This window comes from Oryza brachyantha, chromosome 4 (genome assembly GCF_000231095.2).
Source record: "Oryza brachyantha chromosome 4, ObraRS2, whole genome shotgun sequence".
Classification (NCBI taxonomy): domain Eukaryota; kingdom Viridiplantae; phylum Streptophyta; class Magnoliopsida; order Poales; family Poaceae; genus Oryza; species Oryza brachyantha.
This window is the reverse complement of record NC_023166.2, coordinates 1,567,802-1,589,058: the sequence shown is the minus strand read 5'-3', so window position 1 is coordinate 1,589,058 and position 21,257 is coordinate 1,567,802. Positions and strand designations below refer to the sequence as shown.

At 41.5% G+C, this 21,257-nt stretch overlaps 2 protein-coding genes and 1 pseudogene across 2 annotated transcripts; all 3 read left to right on the top strand.

Annotated features, from left to right (window-relative positions):
* The first annotated feature begins 2,100 nt into the window (after positions 1 to 2,100).
* On the top strand, positions 2,101 to 4,377 carry LOC121054149. Its single transcript, XM_040523017.1, has one exon. It carries the CDS (start codon positions 2,101 to 2,103, stop codon positions 4,375 to 4,377), a length of 2,277 nt encoding a protein of 758 aa, XP_040378951.1.
* Positions 4,378 to 10,359: 5,982 nt separating this feature from the next.
* Positions 10,360 to 12,636, top strand: LOC102710298 (annotated as a pseudogene).
* A 1,582-nt stretch (positions 12,637 to 14,218) lies between these two features.
* Positions 14,219 to 19,920, top strand: LOC102710016 (probable DNA double-strand break repair Rad50 ATPase). The gene is given in 5 exon segments (XM_015835876.1): positions 14,219 to 14,269; positions 17,699 to 17,780; positions 17,954 to 18,095; positions 19,054 to 19,351; positions 19,545 to 19,920. Coding segments are annotated over 5 exon segments (774 nt in total). The 3' UTR covers positions 19,746 to 19,920.
* The last annotated feature ends 1,337 nt before the right edge of the window (positions 19,921 to 21,257 follow it).

Below are 21,257 nucleotides of genomic sequence, written 5' to 3'. Positions count from 1 at the left end.
CATTTACCAATGACACTGTAAACTGGTACATAATTAACAAATTGTCTAACAATTTGCCATTTAATTATTCAATAATTACCCTCCAATAACTTATACTACATTGTCATGTTACCAGTATTATTAACCAACTAGTGGTATCATAATCCCAATAGAATATACAACCTTCTCCCTTATTTTTCTCATAACTACTCTGTAACATGTACTGACCAAGGGTTATTTTAAAATTGCTATTATTTCAATTCACTGGAAAATGTGTACTAACATTGCTAACCAAACAGGTGCTAACAAAACGTACCTACTAACATTGATATATCCAAAACAATTAAAAAAATGAAAAACCACTTTTTAATAAACTTTACTCGGGGATTAGTGGTGCATACCTTCGCTGCTGTAGGCCGTGGCCACCTCTTTACTGCTAGCCAGCAGCTCCTCGGCCTCCTCTTCGGCGTGGTAGCTGCTCCAGTCACCCTCCGGCGACTCTCCACGGTGGACAACGAAAATGGTGTACGCCTTCTCAGAGATGTGGTCCAAGAAGGAAGCCGTGGTTCGGTTTATACGCTGTTGAAAGTGAAAGGAAAAGCGAAAGCAAAAGAAAAAGCGAAAGCGCAAGCGAAAGCTGAAAAGCAGATGCTGTCGGGGGGACCGGGGGGGGATACCTGTCGACATGCCCCCGTTCGACAGGGGCCGACCTGTCGTCCCCCCGGCCCCTCCCCCGGTTCGATAGGTCGTGGCTGTTCGACAGCGCCGTGGCCGAAGGCCTGTCGACCTCCCGTCGGTCGACATGTGCCTTGTCGCCATTCCGCCGTTCGACAGGCAGCTACTCCCGCGATTCCCCGCCACTGACCTGTAATCTTGCGATTTTCCATTAAAATAATAATATTTCTCTAAAAAATTCAAACAAATTAAGTTCAAAAATTTGTGTGAGAAATTTCTTGGCATAACACAGTGCGCCACTACCGCCGTCGCCTCCCCCCAGCAGTGCGCCGCCGCTGCCTCCTTCAACCAGCCCGACGCCACCTCAATCGCACCCCCTCCCCCCCTTGCACGCCTGGCCGGCTACGCCACCGCTCTCCCCCAACGCCACCATTCTCCGTCCTCCCCGTGACCAGCCGCCACGGCCAAGGCATCACCAGCACCGGTCAATGCCCCACAACCTCTTGCCGTCGCGGTGTCGCCGGCCCGCCCCAAAACTTTAACACCGGTCGCTAGATATGGAAGAGAACACGTTAGAGAGGAGGGTTGGAAGAGGATAATTGCAGGGGCAGTATAGTTCACTCATAATTAAAATTTATTTATTTTTATTTCATTTAACCGAAACCCTAATGACATGTATAAACGAGAGTCTGACGACTGCTTTATTTTTGAAAAGGAGAATCGAATCTGTAAAACTGAAAAAGGAGTGTCAGTTCGGTAGTTTGCCTTCAAAGTAGGGTCGAATTAGCAATTTTCCTTTTCTTTTTTGAAGTACAAAACATCGAATCTTACCTGTTGAAAATATATATTTTTTCATCACTATGTAACCGTGTGTAATCTTGTTGTCTTAATTACTAATTGCAACGAAGAATGGATAAGTAGTTAATAATCGAATAGGAAAACAGCCGTTTCTGGCTGGCCGCATGCATGGTCGTATATAGTCAGACGATAGAGTGTGCACCGCTGAGAGTGTTGGGAGAGAGGCAGCCGCATGAACATGCATAGAGCGAGTGGAAAGGATCTTTTGGGCATCACGCAGGGTCTTTTTTATTTGTATGTTTTGTGTACATGGACAACAATAGTAAAGTACTAATGAATTTCAAGAAGAAAATCATCATTCCCCTCTTTTGATCTAGCTTACATTATTCCTTCTTATCTATATATTGGGATGAACCGAACATAGCAGGATGCAGGAGTACATGAGCCGACCGCAAGCTGAGTTCAGAACTTGAGATTCAGCTGCTATTATGGTTTTGTCATCCCCATTGCTATCATTTGTAGTTTACTGGGAACAGATCGACTTGCCTGCGATCAATCGAGCTTTGTTATTTCATTTCATTTAATCTTGTTCTTGTTCATTCTTTGTGTGGCTTCATGTGGGTGCCTGCGCCGGCGCATTACCGGCGGATGGCCGCCGGTATTAGCGACCAAATCGCCGGAGTTGGATCGGCGTCCAAGCTGATAATGTACAACCACGACGCGGTGGTGCGGTTGGTGAGTGCATGGGAGATCGAATTCGTTGTGGTTTCCAGCTTCCTCCTGCAGGTTATCGCGCTGTTCTTGGCCGGGTACCGGCGGCGCAGCGACTCCGCCGTGGTGAAATTCATCGTCTCGTACTCATACCTGATGACCGACTCCGCCGCCACGTACGGCCTCGGCCACCTCTCGGTGAACTCTCGGCCGCCGGAGCGGCAGCAGCTGGTGGCGTTCTGGGCGCCGTTCCTGCTGCTCCACCTCGGCGGGCCGGACTCCATCACCGCCTACTCCCTCGAGGACAACAAGCTCTGGAAGCGCATTCTGCTCAAGGACTTTGCCACGCAGGTCCTCGGCGCCGCCTACGTCCTCTACAAAACTTTCACCGCCGGCAGCGGGCCGTTGCTTTCGGCGGCGTGGCTGATATTCTCCGTCGGCGTGGCCAAGTACGCCGAGAGAATATGGGCGCTCTACAACGGGAACATCAGCACCATCCGGACCGCTGTCGACAAGCAGAACGCGGCCGCCGCCAAGGAGAACGCCATCGACGACGACGACGACGACAGTGGCAGTGAACCGCAACAGGCACGTCGAGTCCCCGGCATTGATGGAAATGGCGATCGATCTCCGGAAGACCTCCTGCTCTTTGCTCACTCCCAGTTCGAGGTATGCAAGAGCGTCTTGGTTGACTCCTCGTCGGGGGAGAACACATCGTATCTTCGCAAAACAATATTCTCCGACGAGTGGGACTGGAAGGAGAAATGGACGGTGTTCCAGATGGAGGTCTCTCTGCTCTACGACATCATGTACACCAAGGCCGGTGTCATCCACACCTGGTATGGCTACTGCCTTCGCGTGTTTTCGCCGCTGGCCACCGTCACCTCCTTGGTGCTGTTCCATCTCAGTCGCAGCACAGGCACGGGTACCGCCATGGACTCCACTCCGGTGTTGGTCGACGTCGTCATCACCTACGTGCTGCTGGCTGGCGCCGTCGTGCTGGACATGGTGTCGCTGCTGTCGACGGCCGGATCGGGCTGGGCGTACGCGTTCATGGTGTTCCGCATGCCGCCGAGAGGCGCGAGGCACGGGTGGCTGTACCACGCGGCCGTCTGCAGCGGGAGATGGCGTCGGCTCCATCGCTGGCTGGAGTCTGTCCGCGACCTCGTCGGCGGCGCCGGCAGGAGAAAGTGGTCCGGCGCCATTGGGCAGTACAACTTACTGCAATGGTGTAGTGCTACTAGCAAGCAGAGGAAGTACTCCAGCACCAGCGTAGAGATCCCTCAAGATGTCATGAAATTGCTCTTCGAGGATCTGATCAAAGTGATTCTGAGGACGAAGAAGACTGAGGATGATCAGAAGAAGCCTATGGTGACGGCACGCCTTCGTGTTCTCGGGCAGAAGAGCCAAAGCCATGTTCATCTGCAGCAGACCAAAGTGAGCATGCCGTCAGAAGGACGAACAGGGGATCCGAACGTACCCGTGGGTTCTACTGGATTAATAAAGGTTGTCCAGGGTATGTCCATACTGAAGCTGAACGAGTTGGTTCCTCGTCTCGGGCGGTTCATCCGCGCCGACATCCAGGAGGGCATCCTTATCTGGCACATCGCCACCGACATGTACCTCCGGACTCCCCATTTCGCCATGGGATCACAAGATGAGGAGACGGCCAAGCATGTCAGAGCAATCAACCTTGTCTCCAACTACATGATGTTCCTGGTGCTGGAACGCCCGTCGATGGTGCCCGGCCTGGCCCTTCGCAAGCAGTTCCAGGTGACTTCCAATCGGCTGTTGCGACATGTCGCCGAAGCCAACGGCGATCCTGACAGGCTTGCTGACATCCTGACCAAGGAGGAGGTCAAGAAAAGCGAGCAGGGGAAAAAGAAAGACCTTCGAGGCAACGCCCTGCGGCTTGCAGCCATGCTTGCACGACAGCTCAACGCCCTGAATTCTGAAGAAAAATTCAGCATGCTGCAAGTTCTGTTCGAGATCTGGGTGGAGATGCTGCTCTATGTCAGCCACCGGTGCAGCAGGGAGTCGCATGCCCAGAAGCTCAGTGAAGGCGGCGAGCTCACGACCGTCATCTGGATCATGGCGGAACAAGCTGGTAAGTTCTACATTGATAGTCAGCAGAGTGGTGAAGACGATGTCGACAAAAATGAAGACAAAGATCCAGACAGAAAGATGATCGATAAGAAATTATATACTGGATGATTGTATCTTCCTTCAATTCATCTCTCTCACTCGACCCTGTCCATCTCCCTAGTAGTAACAACGTACCATATGTCCATATTAATAATAAGAGCAATTTTTACCGTCCTTGAAAATGTAGGATGAGGTACACCATTTTCTTTATAGATATCAAAAGGTACTAAATTTTACATAGAAAATAGTGATATCTCATGGTGCCTTTTCAAGAATGAAAAACATGCTCTAATAATAAAGGAGTATGTCAAAATTTTTAACCTCTCGAGCGAAAAATGGATTCTAGTTGTGAACTGTGGAGGACATCTCTAGACCTGATTGCTTGGCGTATATATGTAGTTTCAGTTTAGGCGCCATCTGTTTTTTGTTTTTTGTTGCAAGCGGTATAGTATCATGACCTAGGTACAATCAATTCTTTAGGAGTTTTTTTACTATCTTAAAAAGTATCTAACGGTATCATATTTTTGTGTAAAAATTTAGTATTTTAAAGTACAATTTACCTTAGGATATGAAGATTTTAAGCTAAAATTTTTGGTACATCAAACACCTCTTAAGAATGGTAAAAAAACGCATTCTTTTAGGAAATTGTTGCTCGACCGACCGATCGTAACAACGTTATGGGATTCAGTGACATTACATCGTGATATTTTTGGTGACATTCTGTCATTGACGTGTGGGTCCAGACACATGCGGGTCCGACATGTCAGTGACAGAATATCACCGAGAATATTATGGTACAATGTCACTGAATCCGGATCCCGTAATAGACAGTGTCTTCCATGTAGGGGTAAAGCCATGGATGTACCTTCACTGGAATTTTTTTTGTTTTAATAAAATATTAATCCAGCTGGAGGCTGGAGCTGAGGATTTGGCAGGTGCATGCCATCATGATTTAAGCTAGCTGGGATTTTAATGCATGACACAGTATTATTAGGCCATCCTTAATGCAAGTTTTATGCACGCGATTGCCTAAAGTGACATGTCATCTAAAAAGTTTGAAACTAGGATGAAACACCCCTTTCTCAATGAATAGTTTTATCTATTGTTGTTTCCTAGGTTACATGCAAGACATAAGTTGTCTAGGTAACAGTGCATAAAAGGTTTCATCCCCATGAAACTCATTTCATCTCTCTCTTCATTAATATTTTGCCACATCATCAAAAATATCTATATGGCACACTATTTATTATTCATGAAACACTCATTGAGATTGGCCTGGATCAAGCTATATTACTAATCCCAAGATGGCTATCATGCATGGCCCAGCTACGCATAGCTACTAGTACAGGTTTGTTGCCTGCCACGGCCCACCTGATTGCACAAGATACCCAAATGATGGCAGCTCGGACAACAATTAAGCACCATACAATCTAATAACATGCATGATACCTGGGACTTTTCATATAGCAATTCGGTATTTTTATTTGGTGGCACTTTACAATGTTTAAGAATGTAATCCGTGTTGGTTGATTTATCGGTTAGCCAATATTTAGGAAAGGATATAACCACCGTAATCCTATCCGTAATCCATCTCTAACTCTGAAATTCGTAACCCTTATGGGCCGTAATTGTGATCGGTGGTTACGGGTCAGAATCGGATTAGGAAAAGTCCCCGAGGCCCACCAGTGCTATATAAAAGAAGAGGAGCCCACGGGGACGCTCGTGTCGCTTATTCTCTAAACTAGAAATTCGAAATCAAGCTCTCCCGATCAGAGAAGCGCTGGAAGGGTTTCGTGCGGCGATTTCAGGACAGTGCCGTTGGAGACCCGAAGGTCGGAGATTCAAATCAGATCACCGGCGACCTAATCTTGCCGGAGACGAAGGAAAGAAGACGGAATTGAAGAAAAGAAAAGAAGAGAATCAGATGGCTTTATCTGCAGGTTTATTTAGTTTTCCGCATTTGAATTAATCGGTGATCATGTGCTGATTAGGGTTTAAATTCGTAATCTCTTGTTTATGATTGAATTGAATTATCTAACAATCCGAGGTATCACATTTTCAACTCTAAAAGTTGTGAACTACAAATATACTTGATGTATTATTTTGGTACCTACAAGTAATTTATTAAGGAGCGTAAAATTTTTCTTTGTTAAACATTAGTAAAGTTGCTCAAAGGCTGTATTAGCTTTATCCTAGGTTCTGACAATATAATGCCTTCTCTATTGCTAAAATGTATGCAGCATAAAGTGGACTGTAGTTAACAATGAGGAGGACCAAGAGACCAAGATAAGGGACAAAATAAAGTACTACCACAATTTTATAATACTCACTATATATATAGATTTGATGATATAATTCTAACAGAAAAAAATTAGTTAGATTTTTAATCATTTCAACCTAATTTTATACGAAATGTCGAAACTGCATAATAGGTGGCTCTGGCTGTTAGTTAACACAACAAAAAAGATATTCACCATAACCTGCATGTGTGGTAGCCGCCGCCCATATGATTACATGATACAGTATTTAGTACGCACCCCCGGAGTTACGTCAGCAACAAAAAGTAGGTTTCTTGACGTGTTCGGTGTTCAACATGCACAGCCACAGGTAGTTGTGTTAGAAAATTGATCTGTCTAGAAGTAGAATAGATTCGCATTTGCTCCTCTCCTGAAAAGCATCTGATAAGTTAAGAAAAGGTTGAGGTCCACGTAGGTATCGACTTGTTTTTAGAGACGTCTCATGGATGTTCCCTGCGGTTGGTGTATAAGCATTTATTAAGACCAAGGAAAAAAACAAATAGACTAAAGGTCATTCTCACTGCTAGATTTCATCACACGGTTAAAAACACAGGATGCATGAGATAATTGTTATCAATACAAGATTTTACTTCTCAGTTTCATAGGCTAAAATATCACTTAAATTCTGCATTTAAGTGACTAATATGAGCTGATTAAATGTGTGGTGATGAAACGAATTACTCTAAGTGCATGTTTTAATCCACTTTTAGGGTGTAAGTAATTAACTGTGTACACCAAGTCCAAGTTTTATCCGATAAAATTCAAATCCTCTCTATCATCATCAATTTTATGCCGTGTCACCATGTGACATTGTGACATATGATTAATAAGTTTAAAACCCCCCCCCCCCCAGTATGACTAGCGTAAGAGCAAGCATTGTGTACCTCTTAACACAAGATTCAAAAAGCCATGTTGGATTAGAGAGTCATAGCATGTATAACAAGGTACTATTTATTAGCACAAGATAGTTGGGCTAGCCGATTATCTTGCTAACAGTGGACAAACATTTCAAGTGTCACCTAGATCATGCTAGTATTGCATCCATATAAAGATATTTTCTCTGTTCCATATTATAAGATTTTCTAGTTTTGTCTAGATTCATATGTGGTAATAAATTTAAACACATCTACAAAACATATACATTAATATATAGATAAATCTAGGCAAATTCAGAAAGCCTTATAATATAAAACAGAGAGAGTATAAAATACTACGTGTATAGTAAATTCAATGTAGGGACAGGCGAATGACCAACTTAACATTGTGGAGTCATAATTTATATTATAATCATCAAACAACGACATGGTCTATAAAATTTGTCTCTAACTGTGATTTTCGGTCTACAAAATTTGTCTCGAACTTAACATAGAAATTATTAACAACCAAAGTTCTACAAGTTTGAGCTTAACCTTACAAAAATAACATTGGAATTAGAGGGAGACTACGGAGCGTCAGCGTACCGTTCTAGAACACGATAGACCTGATACCTATATACTAGTTATGATACACATATCTATCAGATTGATACCTATGTATCAACCTGTTCCAACGAGACACTGTAATTTTTTAGATTTTCTAAGAATTACGGAAGTAGATAGAGCATTGATTCTAGACTGGTCCGTGTAACTTGCCGTCCGTGAAAGGGAATTCAGACACATGGCATATGTGGTTATCGAAAGTAACAAATTCTTTGCATATTAGTATGTCTGGTGCTGGGAATCTCTCTAGATCATCGGTTCTGCCCTACCTACGCGTGATTGCCACTATATTATATATTGTTTGCCAACTTGGGATAATGAAATGATGCACCTGGCCGCAACTAACTAACGCTTCCAAATTAAATTATTACGGCTCCATGACACCAACAAGAAAGAGGATTAATTTTTAGTTCTCCCTCCTTAAAATATATAAACCTTCTACAAACCCGGATGTATGGCAAAACCATGCCGAAAAAACTAGGTGCCACATTCCCAAACTTACTACTGTGTACAATCAAATTAGTCTCTGACATCTTTACACAACTCTTGAGCCAGACAAGGTTCTGTACGAACAACTTTTGGAAAAATTTCTTTATTGCCAGTCTCAAAAGGAGAGAATTCCTAGCAAATACTCCCTCGTCTCTAAATGGTCAACGTCGTTGACTTTTTTATACACGTTTGATCGTCGGTTTTATTCAAAAAATTTACTTAACTATTAATTATTTTTATATCATTTCGTGTATTGTTAAATATATTTTTATGCATATATATAGCTTTACATATTTGACTAAATATTTTGAATAGTCAAACACGTAAAAAAAAGTCAACGATGTCAAATATTTAGGGACGGATGTAGTAAGTTATAAATGCATGCTACTAACGGAGCATCACTAATCACTTAAAATGAATACAATGCTTTATTCCAGGTGAGACCAAGCCTTCCTGAATGGAGCATCACTAATAAATCTAAAAGGACCACCATGGCCTCCCCCTTCACTGAGACAAGAAAGAATCCCACCTAACATGTATAATACCAGAAATTGACTTAAGTTTTCAATTTCGAAAACTTTTAAGTAAAATTTCCATAACGATATATGTTTAATCTAAACAATAAGATAGAAATGATAGTTTGTGCATTTCCTAGATTAGAGTTTGTTTTTGGTTTTTAAAGGCATCACATAATACCTGTTTTAAAGACTGAAACGATGCATCCATCTCTGAATTCCATTTGAATGGGACCCCCTGATAATGGAAAAATTCTTGACGAATTTCCTATAGTAGCCAGCAAGACCCAAGAATCTTCTCAATTTCTTAATAGTAGTAGGTACTGCCCAGTTGATTACATCTTGTACCTTCTTGGGGTTAGTATAGACGTCAGCTGCACTGATGATATCGCCCAAATACCCAATTTGCTGTTGTGCAAATGCACACTTATTCAGCTTCATTTTCCATTGATGCTTCTAAAGCAGTTTCAACACTTATGTTAGATGCTGCAGATGGGAATTTAGATCAGGACTATAAATGAGTATATCATCGAAAAATACTAATGCACATTTCCTCAATATTGGTGCTGAAGTGTCATTCATAGTACTCAGGAAGGTGGCACGAGCTCCAGTCAATCCAAAGGACATGACCTTGTATTCATAATGTCCTGAATGAGTTTGGAAGGTTGTTTTTATTCATCCCCTTTTGCCATTCGGATCTGGTGATAGTCAGCTCTCAAGTCGAGTTTAGAAAACCATTTAGATCCAGCTAATTCATCTAATAGCTCTTACATAAGTGCTACTAGGTATTTGCTTTTGATTGTCTTGGCATTCAGATTGCCATAATCTATGCATAGCCTCCATGAACCATCTTTTTTCTTAGAGAATTGCTTCAGTCCAACAAAAAGTAACAAAAGGTACCGTTATCTCGCGGTACCAAATTGTTTCTAATCATTGGATCTAACAGTGCACATCCTACTCACCTAGATCCAATGGTAAAAAATAATTTAGTATCACAGGGTACCGGTATTTCGAGATATTTTTTGTTGGACCTAAGCAAATCCCTTTTTCTTAACAAGGAGAGTGTACCTCGAGGTACTTTTTGTTGTTGTACCGGAGCAAATCTCGTAAATTTTATATGATTTGGGATCAGTGGAGTAATTCGTCACTAATAACCAAGATACTACTTGGCAACAAATTCGAACAGCGGACGGTATGTTTGTCTCTTGTTTATGCTTTATACTAATCTTCCGTTGTGCTCAACTAACACGTAAGAATCAGCAGGGCTCGACGATGCCGGGATGGATGATTCGCATGGTGTTTTTGCTCAACTCGTGGGTGATACGGACGCTGGTACTCCTCAGCTTCACGGCGCATCTCGCCCTCGTCTTCTTGGCCGGAATCCGCCGTCGCAAGGCCACCGGCGTGTGGATAACCATCCTGTGGGCGGCGAACCAGCTGGGCCGTTGGGCGGCCACCTACGCGCTCGGCAAGCTGGCCCTCGGCAGCACGCCTCAGGAGCTGCAGCTGGTGACGCTGTGGGGGGCGTTCCTGCTGCTGCATGCCGGCGGTCCGGACAACATCACCGCCTACTCCCTGGAGGACAACGTTCTGTCGACGCGCCAGAGGGTTGAAATGATCTTGCAGGTATCAGGAGCATTCTTCGCCATGTTCAAGAATATAGTCATCAGAAGTGGGTCCGGTACGATGGTCTGGGTCTCCTCTTCCATGTTCATCATGGGCACCGTCAAGTATTGGGAGAGGGCAAAGGCTATGCAGCTCGCCAACTTGGAAAACATGCGAAGCTCAATCAAGAAGAAGAACAAGGAGACAAGCAAACGAAGCTTGAGAAATGTTTGGCGTCCAAGCAGTTGGATGCATGATCATAAGGATGAAGCACTGCTTGTTGCTCATGGCCTGCTCGACATCACCAGAGGTGCGTTTGTTGATTCTTTGGTGAATGACCATCAAATCCCTGAATATGCTGCCAGGAAACGAGAGATATTCCCTGAAAGAGGCTGGGGCATGATGTACAAGGTGGTCGACATGGAGCTCTCCCTCATGTACGACATCCTCTACACCAAGGCAGCCATGGTGCACACATGGCATGGCTACGCCATACGCGCCGCCTCTCCGTTCGCCACAGCCATCGCGTTCATGCTGTTCTGGTTTGACAGCAGGCAAGGCCAGCGGATGACCGACGTCTTGATCACCTATGTGTTGCTGGGAGGCACAGCCCTCCTGGACATCAGATGGCTTCTCAGAGCGGTGGCATCAACATGGACCTATTCGTTCCTGAATGATAGGCCACACTTGTGGCTTCATCACGCATTTCTGTGCTCTGGTAAGTGGCGACTGCTCCGTCGGCTCATCGTCTCCCTGGATCCGTCGTTGATCCTCGCCAAAGAACCATGTAGCTACAGGAAATGGTCAGGAAAAATTGGGCAGTATAACTTGTTGCAGGAGTGCACTCGCGACAAGGACGAGAGGACCACAGACTACTTGAGCTCTTTGGTGGAGAAAGTAGCATCGGAGGACATGTGGATGGAGTAAAAGTTCTACAACTTGAGAGGTATTCATATTTCACAGGATTTCAGGAAGAAATTGTTTAACTGTATTTGGGACTACATGTATTTAGCATACCCAGTTGAAGAGGTGGATCAGGAGAAGAAGGAAAAGAAGAAGAAAGAAGAGGAAAAGATGGCAGAAGAAACGAAGCCTAAGCCAAAGCCGCGAATGAAGCCGGTTGAGCACCATAATGTTCAGAAGATTCGTAAATTGGAAGAAGCTCTGGATTTTCTTCCTGAATTTCAGGAGTCCATTCTTATCTTGCACATCGCCACGGATGTCGTCTGCATGTACACAGAATCTGAACAAAAGGCAGCATCGTCCAAGCCCAAACACTGCGTGGAGGTGATCAAGGCCTTGTCAGATTACATGATGTTCCTCGTCGCGGTGCGCCCCGGCATGCTGCCTGGCCTCAAGCTCCGTAGCCTGTACGAAGCTACCCAGGACGCTCTTGCTAATATATGGTCTAGCAAGAAAGAATCTTCCCGCTGCAGCTCCATAACAAGAGCAAAATGTGTTGCTGACATCCTGCGAGACATGGAGAAGGAAAGGAAAAAGAGAAAGAGAAGGCAGGACAAATCCGACCACTGGAAGCCAGGCTACAGGACCAAGAACTGGGAGCCAGACTATACAACCGAACTATACGAAGTTAGTATTGTTCTGTCAGATGGGATTAAACTGGCTGATCATTTGCTGCAATGGCTACACCGTAACTACTGGCTCGAATTTCCCAGACCTGAGTCCTACGAGGCAAAATTTGGGCTGATGTTTCCGGAATTGAGGAAACTCCTGAACGGCCCGATGCACGACGAACCGGATAAATGGTCGAAACTGCTGGAACACATCTTCGAGGAGTTGGTGCGTCTCCTGATTAACGCGTCAGTCAAGTGTACTAGAGATTCCCACGCCAAGCAGCTTAGCCGTGGTGGTGAGCTCATGACCATCGTTTGGATGCTGGTTGAACACGCTGGTGTATTTCGCGTCGACCGTTTAAAGAGATGAAACTGCCAGATTTGCTGTGTTATTTGACCTCATTTGCTATAAGTTTACCAACAAAGATGTCAGGAAAATTTTAGACAAACTTTAATTGTACAATAGAAACTTCAGAACTTTATGCAGAGTGGGGGATCAAATTTATTTATGTAATGTGAAACTGGAGGACCGAAACAATTGAAACTTTTGAATATAAGCATTTTTCTCATTCTTAAAGAGCTGTTATGAGGTACCACTGTTTTTTATGTAAACTTTAGAAGCAATTTTATAATCATTGAGTAGCTACTGAGATGTACCAAAATTTTAGTGTAAAATTTGGTACCTCTTAATACCTAGGTATCAAACCTCATATAGAAGATCGAAGTGAACCGAGACAGCTCTATCTAGCCAATCCGTCAGGTTGACAATTACAAACTCACGTTGCAAAGTTTACTAACCTCACGCCGAGAGCTCGTTCCTGTCAAAAGTTTGGCGATTTGTTCTCTATCGGCTTGTCCAATTCTATCTCCAGTAGATTGGTCAGATTACCTTGATTGAACGAAAAAGATCGGCGTGTAAACAAATGCGGCGGTGTCGGCGATCCCCCGAGAATCAAACGTGGGGAAGGGGGATGGTAGTGTTTACCCCGTGAACTGTAATAGAAACGAACTTCTCATAAAGTTTTGTACGGTGATAACTATGCCGATTTTGATGTGGCTGAATTCATAAGATTCGTTTCCGTGAAAAGGCTATATTGTAATGACCCACCATTGAAATAAAGTTAACAATTAACTTTCATCACGCATTCAACCTCCTACCAGTGTGCTAGTTAAAAATTAACTCATATGCCTAGCATGCGTTGTGTGTTCGATAAGTTAAACTTTAACTACATAGTATAGTAGCATGATGTACGCGCTTGCTGGTGGACGTGTTAGGTAAAAAATAACTCAATATGTGTGCGTGTATAGATGTTAGTGTTTTAGTTAAAATTTAACTTGCTATACCTGGCCTACGTTTTGTGTAAAAATCGGTGCATGGCACACACGGGGATGCAACGTGTTTGAGTTAAATTTTTATGTAAGGCATACGTTTTGCGGGGCTTTTCAGAATATTAGTTAAAACTTATCTTATATTCGTAGGGTATGTTGGTGTTATTTCACTATGTTAAATATTAACATGTGGGATGCACACGTGATAGGGGTGTAGGGTAAGGGGTTGATGGCGGTGTGTCACGCGTCTATATTACAGAGAGCGCAGAGCGCCGTATAATATACAATATATATATATATAATGTTTAAATTTATTAAAATAATTGTTAGTACTAATTGATACAGGTTATTCTATTGCTTTGGAACTTAATATAGAAATTATTAACAATCAAAATTCTACGAGTTTGACCTTAACGTAACAAAAGAAACGTAGGAATTAGAGGGAGACTACGGAGTATCGGCGTATGTCGTAGATGACCTAGTACCTAGATATTAGTTACATATCTATCAGATTGATACATATGAATCAACATGTTCCAACGAGACACTGTAATTTTCTAGATTTTCCAAAAATTATATATAGAACTAGGTAGAGCATTGATTATAGACTGGTCTGTGTTACCATGCCGTCCGTGAAAGGGAATTCAGACATATGGCATTCGTGGTTATCGAAAGTAACAAAGTCTTTGCATATTAGTACGTCTGGTGCTGGGAATTAATTCTCTAGATCATCGGTTCTGCCCTACCTACGCGTGATTGCCACTATACTTATTGCTTGCCAACTTGGAATAATGAAATGATGCACCTGGCCGCAACTAACTCACTCTTCCAAATTAAATTATTACAGCTCCATGACACACCAACTAAAAAGAGGATTAATTATTAGTTCTCCATCATTAAAATATATAAACCTTCTGCAAAGTCGGATGTATGGCAAAACCATGGCGACAAAACTAGGTGCCACATCCCCAAACTTACTACTGTGTACAATCAAATTAGTCTTTGACATCCATCTTTACACAACTTTTGAACAAAACAATGTCCTTTACCGACAACTTTTGACTAATTTCTTTATTGCCAGTCTCAAGATGAGAGAAGAGAATATTTCGAAAGTTCACCAAAAGCATCCAAGTGGTTACCTCTTTGGCTATCAGAATTCTTAGCAAATAAGTTAGTATTTAAAATGCATGCTAAGAATGGAGCATCAATAATTACATAAAATGAATACAATGCTATATTCCAAGTGAGAGAGCCTTCCTGAACATCACTAATAAATCTAAAAGGACCACCATGGCCTCCCCCTTCCCTGAGACAAGAGATAGCCTGTAACATACCAGAAGTTCTCACTAATTAAGTTTTCAATTTGAAAACTTATAAGTAAAATTTCCATAACAATATAAGTTAACCTTCAAATTGAAAATAATTTTTCCCTAGTTTAACCTAAACAAGAAGATATAAAAGATTGTTTGTGCATTTCCTAGCTAGATTTGAGTTTGTTTTTGGTTTTTCACGATCCATGTTTGAGTTAATAAGTCTATATATATAAAATTTTACCATGATAAAATTTAGAGGGCAACATGTCATGTTAACTTGAACCAAGGTATACTCACATCCATTTCTACTTGGATCCCTATTAAATCGAAGATTAATTGGTAGTTAAGTAGAGGGAGAATATGTACACATATATACTCTTAAGTAAAAATAGTTGCAGTTATAAAAAATTCCTAGACAAATAGGCCTCACCTATCAAAAAGACTTAAATGTCTTCAGTAGTTCTTCAATTCATCATTTCATGCAAAAATAATGTGTTTATCTATACATATTGATTTATTATAACCTAAATCAGGAAAACTAAACTAAGGACACTTCTATAAGTGTATTAAAATGAACAGAGGTGACTAAGTAACATAATTCTCTAGATTTTGTTTTATCAGTATAAGCCTCCTAGGAATTCAGATAAAATCCAGCCGAGCTCATTTCCATGAATCTTAGGGAGAAAATCAACTTGATTTTTTGAATGAAACTTTGAAAAGGGATGCTATATAACCAAGACTACCTCCTTGTAAATACCCAAGATTTTATCATGCACATATCTAATAATATTTTTGGAATTTTAAAAATAGAGAAGAGAAAATTCAGAAAATTTTCAGAATTTAAAAATAGAGCATTCATGTGTGGACCGCATGGACTTTTACTGGATAGACTTCACAAAACTTCATGTCCTATATACTTGTTAGTGACTAACTCATTTGTCTATCTATCGACTGTTCGCTGGGTCATCGAGACTAACTTGTGAAGTATATCTCAATTTTGTTGATGTAGCTCCCAATTTCACGATGCCAAACGAGCAGGCGAACCGATCGGGTACCTCGCCCCCTGCAGGATTGCCAAGACACAACACACTAGAGCTCGGAGCTAACGGACAACACACTAGAGGAGCAAGCACAATACATAGAAAAACTACATATAGGTAAAAAACGTCAGGGTTGCTATATACATGGGAGGAGTTTTTTTTGTCTTACCAAAATAAAAATGTTTATTTTGAGTAAGTCACGTATACGTGACATCGTTGGCAATAGTTCTTGGCCCAATGGACTACGATCATGAAAGATATATGGAAATACTCACCATTATGAAACTGCAAGTCCACACCTTATCTTTGATACATTGGTTCTTATTAAATATTATAGTTACGTACATGATTATAATTACAGATATTTACTAATTTAATAACTTCTAATAACGTCGCTCAAAGTTTTACAAAGTAAAGAGAGGTGCAGTCGATGACCCAGACAGATTTTTTTTGTCAAAGCAAAATGGCTGGTAATAATGAACCATTTCAATCCATATTTGGTCTTAGTATCAATGCTTCACTGACTTACAGAATTTTTCTTGAAGTACTTTAAACAACCACGGTGTTGTTTTACTATGTGGATAATACGTATGTGAAATGCTTAAACTAAATAGGAGATTTATTATAGACCCCGCCCACGTAAGTTCAAATGAAATTATCTTATTATGCATGCCACTATTTGAGAAAGAAACCTCATCATCCTCCACCCGCACCAAACCCTAGCTACACAACATTCGTGTACGACGTTACTTTCCTAGATGTGTGGATATCAGCAGAGGCGTCACTAGATTCTGGTGATGGTTGGCATAGTTGCAAGATGAGTTGAATGCATATGGAGGAGAAGATCAGACTCTTGTGATCGACTACTTACTCTAGTTTGATGGGTGCTATATCATCGACATTCTCTCGGCTTCTTCGCACTTTCATTCGCTGCATAACTCATCGATTGGTAATTATCCATGATATTTTCCTTACTGGTGTACGTGACAGAAAAAATTTGTTTTATGCTACCATAGCATACACGTATCCCTTCATTTTAAAAACAGAAAACTGTACACGATCTAGGTGGACTACATATACCCATTTGAATTTGTGCTAACTATATCACATCTAGGTGGTCTAAATATACTCATTTGAAATAATCCTAACTAGATTTTTAAGCCAATATTTAACTAGGATAGTTGGTCTATTTGCGATTAAAACTTTTTTTTGCTATGATGATCAACACAATTTCAAAGTAAAACAGCTTAATTAGTGACTAGTCTAATCTAATCCACTGTGCTTCAGGACTGATGCTTCTTCGAAGCGTGCACTTGGTCATTCTCCTGAGTCTCCCAGCTACCCAAATGAGTAATCCGTTAGTTAAAGCAGCGCATTACCTTCTTTTATTACCGAGATATTATATTCAATGACGGAATGACGCTACTTTAAAAGTCAAGGGAAAATAACACATAGATCGAGGTGAGTGTAATCAAATCCAGCTTTGCTTCTGACACATCCCATACCCAGAAACACCGTGTGTTTGCTTTAATCTGTTATTTGCGCAATCCCATTATTAATTTAAGTAGTCTTTTTGTTGAAGCACACGATCGAAATCGATCTTACACTAGTCCCTGACATCTCTCCCCGTATCTGAAGTAATGGTATGTATTGTTTTTGAATATTAATCTCTTGCTCTATGTTGTTTTTCTGGTTCAAATCAATTAGCAATCTTTTGAAGGATTTCTTGAGATGATTGTATGCTTGGCAGGGTGATAAGAAACTTACGAAGTTCAAGGTCCGGGGTGCAAGCGAAACAGAGGTCAAACATGTACTTCGTCGTGAGTTCAAAGGTTATAATCATCGCATCATACTCTGCTTAACATGTTGTAGTTTTTCTAGTAATAGGGTGATGGAAATTTCACAAATTTATAGTTCAGGATCCACAAAATATGGACAGAAGTTCAGGAAGATTCAATTTCAGTCGCACACAAATTCTACTCATCTTCTTGTTTCTATCTTTCAGAATCTGTCGACTATGACAAGTCCAACGTAAAACCAGATGGCAGTAGTTTGAAGGTGAATGTTCCGGGGACTGTAGATGTGGGAAAGCTCTACGAAAGCCTGAAGAAGATGGCATCCAGTGTCACGATTGAATCAGTTGTTCCAGTAGGTGCCATGTGATATGGTTGGATAGAGTCGTGATTCTCGGAGGTCAATATCGGTCATCGGCGATAGGATCGTGACTAAGCTCAGGGAGAAGCTAAGGTCCGGACGATCAAAAAAGAATGCTGGGTGACGATGTTGAATACGAGATGACACATGGTGGAGGAACATCGTGTGGGATGGAGTCGTAACGGGCTTCGCATGTTGTATGTGTAAGCATCAGAAAATTGCGAAGTAAATTGGATAAGAAAAAGAGAAAGGTGGCACATGAATCGGATTGCTACAGTGGCGCGGGTACTGTAGCAAACCTGTTCGGACACTGTAGCGGGTCGGTTACTGTAGGGACCGCGTTACTGCAGCACCGAGGTTTGGTTTTGGATTCTAGTTGGAGATAATTTTGGTGATGAGTCCTACTAGGATAAGGAGTCTGATTCCTAGTCAGTGAAAGATTTTGTTGATATAAATAGGTATCGAGGGATATGTCCCCGGTGTGCTTTTTGGTGAGATTTAGAATTAGAAAATTAGAGTTTACAATAGTTGTTGATTCTAGATCAACAATTTTGAGAGGAGCGTTGTTGGTGCTCTTTGTAAATACCAGTTGAAGCAATAAAGTTCAGATCATTTAATCTACATATTCTGCTTTTATCTACTGGTATTTCTGTGGATCTCAAGGATCTAATCAGCGGCACATGAGCGGCGCGATCAAGTTAATCTCAGGAGCGGCGTAACCATATTGGTGGCACAGGAGCGATGTAAGTAGAGATAATCTCAGGAGTGGCGTAACCAGAGGTAATCTTTTATTTTCGCTAAAAGATTTTTTGGTTTTAGTTCTACTTAACATTCACCACCTCTGATAGGTTTGTTTAAATCTGTTTCGATCCTACAGTAAATTCTTCATGTGCTTGCAAGATAAATGCATCTGTCTTCTGATTTTTCTTTGGCAATCTTATCCTTCTTTCGGGATGATTTAACAGAAAAACTGAATCGATACAAGAAAGAGCTTCAAAGCATAAAGAAACAGAAGGAAGAGGTGGAGTCAGAACTAACCAAGAGAAAGGAAAAATGCAAGGATCACCAGGAAAAGAGAAAGACCGCCGAGGAGGGCTAGCAAAGGTTGATGAGAGACAAGGAAAATCTCAACAAAAAGATCGGTTATCTGAACTCAAAGCTCGAGAGAAAGGGAGAAGACAACGTGCGCCTCGAGGAGGAAAACAAGAAACTGCAACGAAAAATCAAGGAACTCGAGGAGAAGCAAAAGGTATTCTATCTACATCTGAACTCAAATGCTACCAACTGCATGCCTCCGGTCACTAATACATGACGTTTTGGACAATCAAATGAACTATCTTTTGCTTAAAATTATTTTTCTTAACGACAAATATTAAAGACTGGAGGGAGTATATTTTTTCGGACAACCATAGGTCATTATTGTCTGCTTTTTTTGGCTCTAGGGATGGACATCTGTTGGCACTATAGTCAAGGTGAATAGCATGTCATCTTTGGATGTGAGGCATGACGGGGTGCATCGTAGTCATAGGAGGCAGAGGAATGAATTTCACATGCATCAAGAGGGCCATCTACAGATATTGGGGAATGATGGAAGGGGCATGCATCAACAGCCCAGGCTGGAATTTCGCCACCGAGGAAATTGATCCTCCTACCATGCTACATATGTATGTGTACTTTCAGTTTGCCTGCCTGTGTGATACTGAGGAAATCTACTTGTCTTAGTTGGACTTTTTTTGCTCTGTTCTTAGGGGATCTCTAGTACAATAAATAAATAATGCTGGATTACTGAGTAGTTTTATTGTACTGAATGTTTAAGCGTGAATTATGTTGCTACCTCCATCCCTAAATATTTGACATGGTTAACTTTTTCATATATGTTTGATCATTCGTCTTATTCAAAAAAATTATATATTATTAATTATTTTTATATCATTTCATTTATTATTAAGTATACTTTTATGCATATATATATCTTATAAAAAGTTTAAATAAGACAAATAGTTAAACGTGTATTAAAAAGTCAACTGCGTCAAATAATTACGGACAGAGGGACACTACTAGAAAACTCAATTTCAGCATCGTAGGGGTTCGATTTTCGTAGGCGAGCATGATCTTCAGAGCCAAAACCCCGCCGACAAAAAATGTACCCGGGGTGGAGGGGGCGGTCCACCTGCGAAAATAGATCTTTGCAGGCGGGCCATATAAACATCGCCTACGAAGATGTATCTTCGCAGGCGGCAGGCGTCGTTCGCCTGTGAAGATCGATCTTCGCATGCGCCGCTTATATGGCCCGCCTACAAAGATGTCTCTACATAGTCTTCTTCCTCCCCGAGCCAAGTTCATTCTCCCCAAAGTTTCTCTCTCCTAAAGTGACTTAAATATAGGGGGGTTTTGAACTTCAAATCTTCGGGGATGTTTCTACGGTGCTTAGATCTACTCATTTCCACACTAGCTATGTAAATTTCAAGCTTATAGACCTCAATTTATGAAGGATTTATGCATGCAAAATTATGAAGGAAAAGCTCCATATTTTTTAATTTACTTTCTTTTGATATGTTGATGTTAGATGTATGTGTAATACTTGATGTCTCTTGTTGCAGTGGTTTAATGTGGTAACATAAATTCTAATATTTTTTATTTTGCTATCAAATCCACCTCCTAGTTCTAGATCTAGATCTTGTCATATAAATATGAGAGAGAATAAACTTTTAATGTCTATTTATTTGGTGCAGTCAAATAATAATTATATTAGTTTGTAATATGTTGATGATATGATTTTGTTAGATTTTTCTAATATACTAATTGGGCATGTCTGTGTAAAAAAATTTAAAGTAATAATATTAAGGTTTATATATTTGTACGTACAATTATTATTTTTATTATGTAGACATTTTCAAATTATAAAAATAAACTGAAAAAGATTTTGAAACAAATATATTCACATCTGTAACAATCTTCGCAGGCGGACAGACCGTTTGTGAAGATAGTTATGCTGTGTAAGGGTTACATCTTCGCAGGCGGACGGACCGCTTGTGAAGATAGTAAAAAAGGTCTTCGCAGGCGGGCGGTCCGCCTGTGAAGATGATCTTCACACGCAGACCGTCCGCCTGTAAAGATAGCTTCCCTATATAAGGCCCCGCCCGTGACACCAAAAT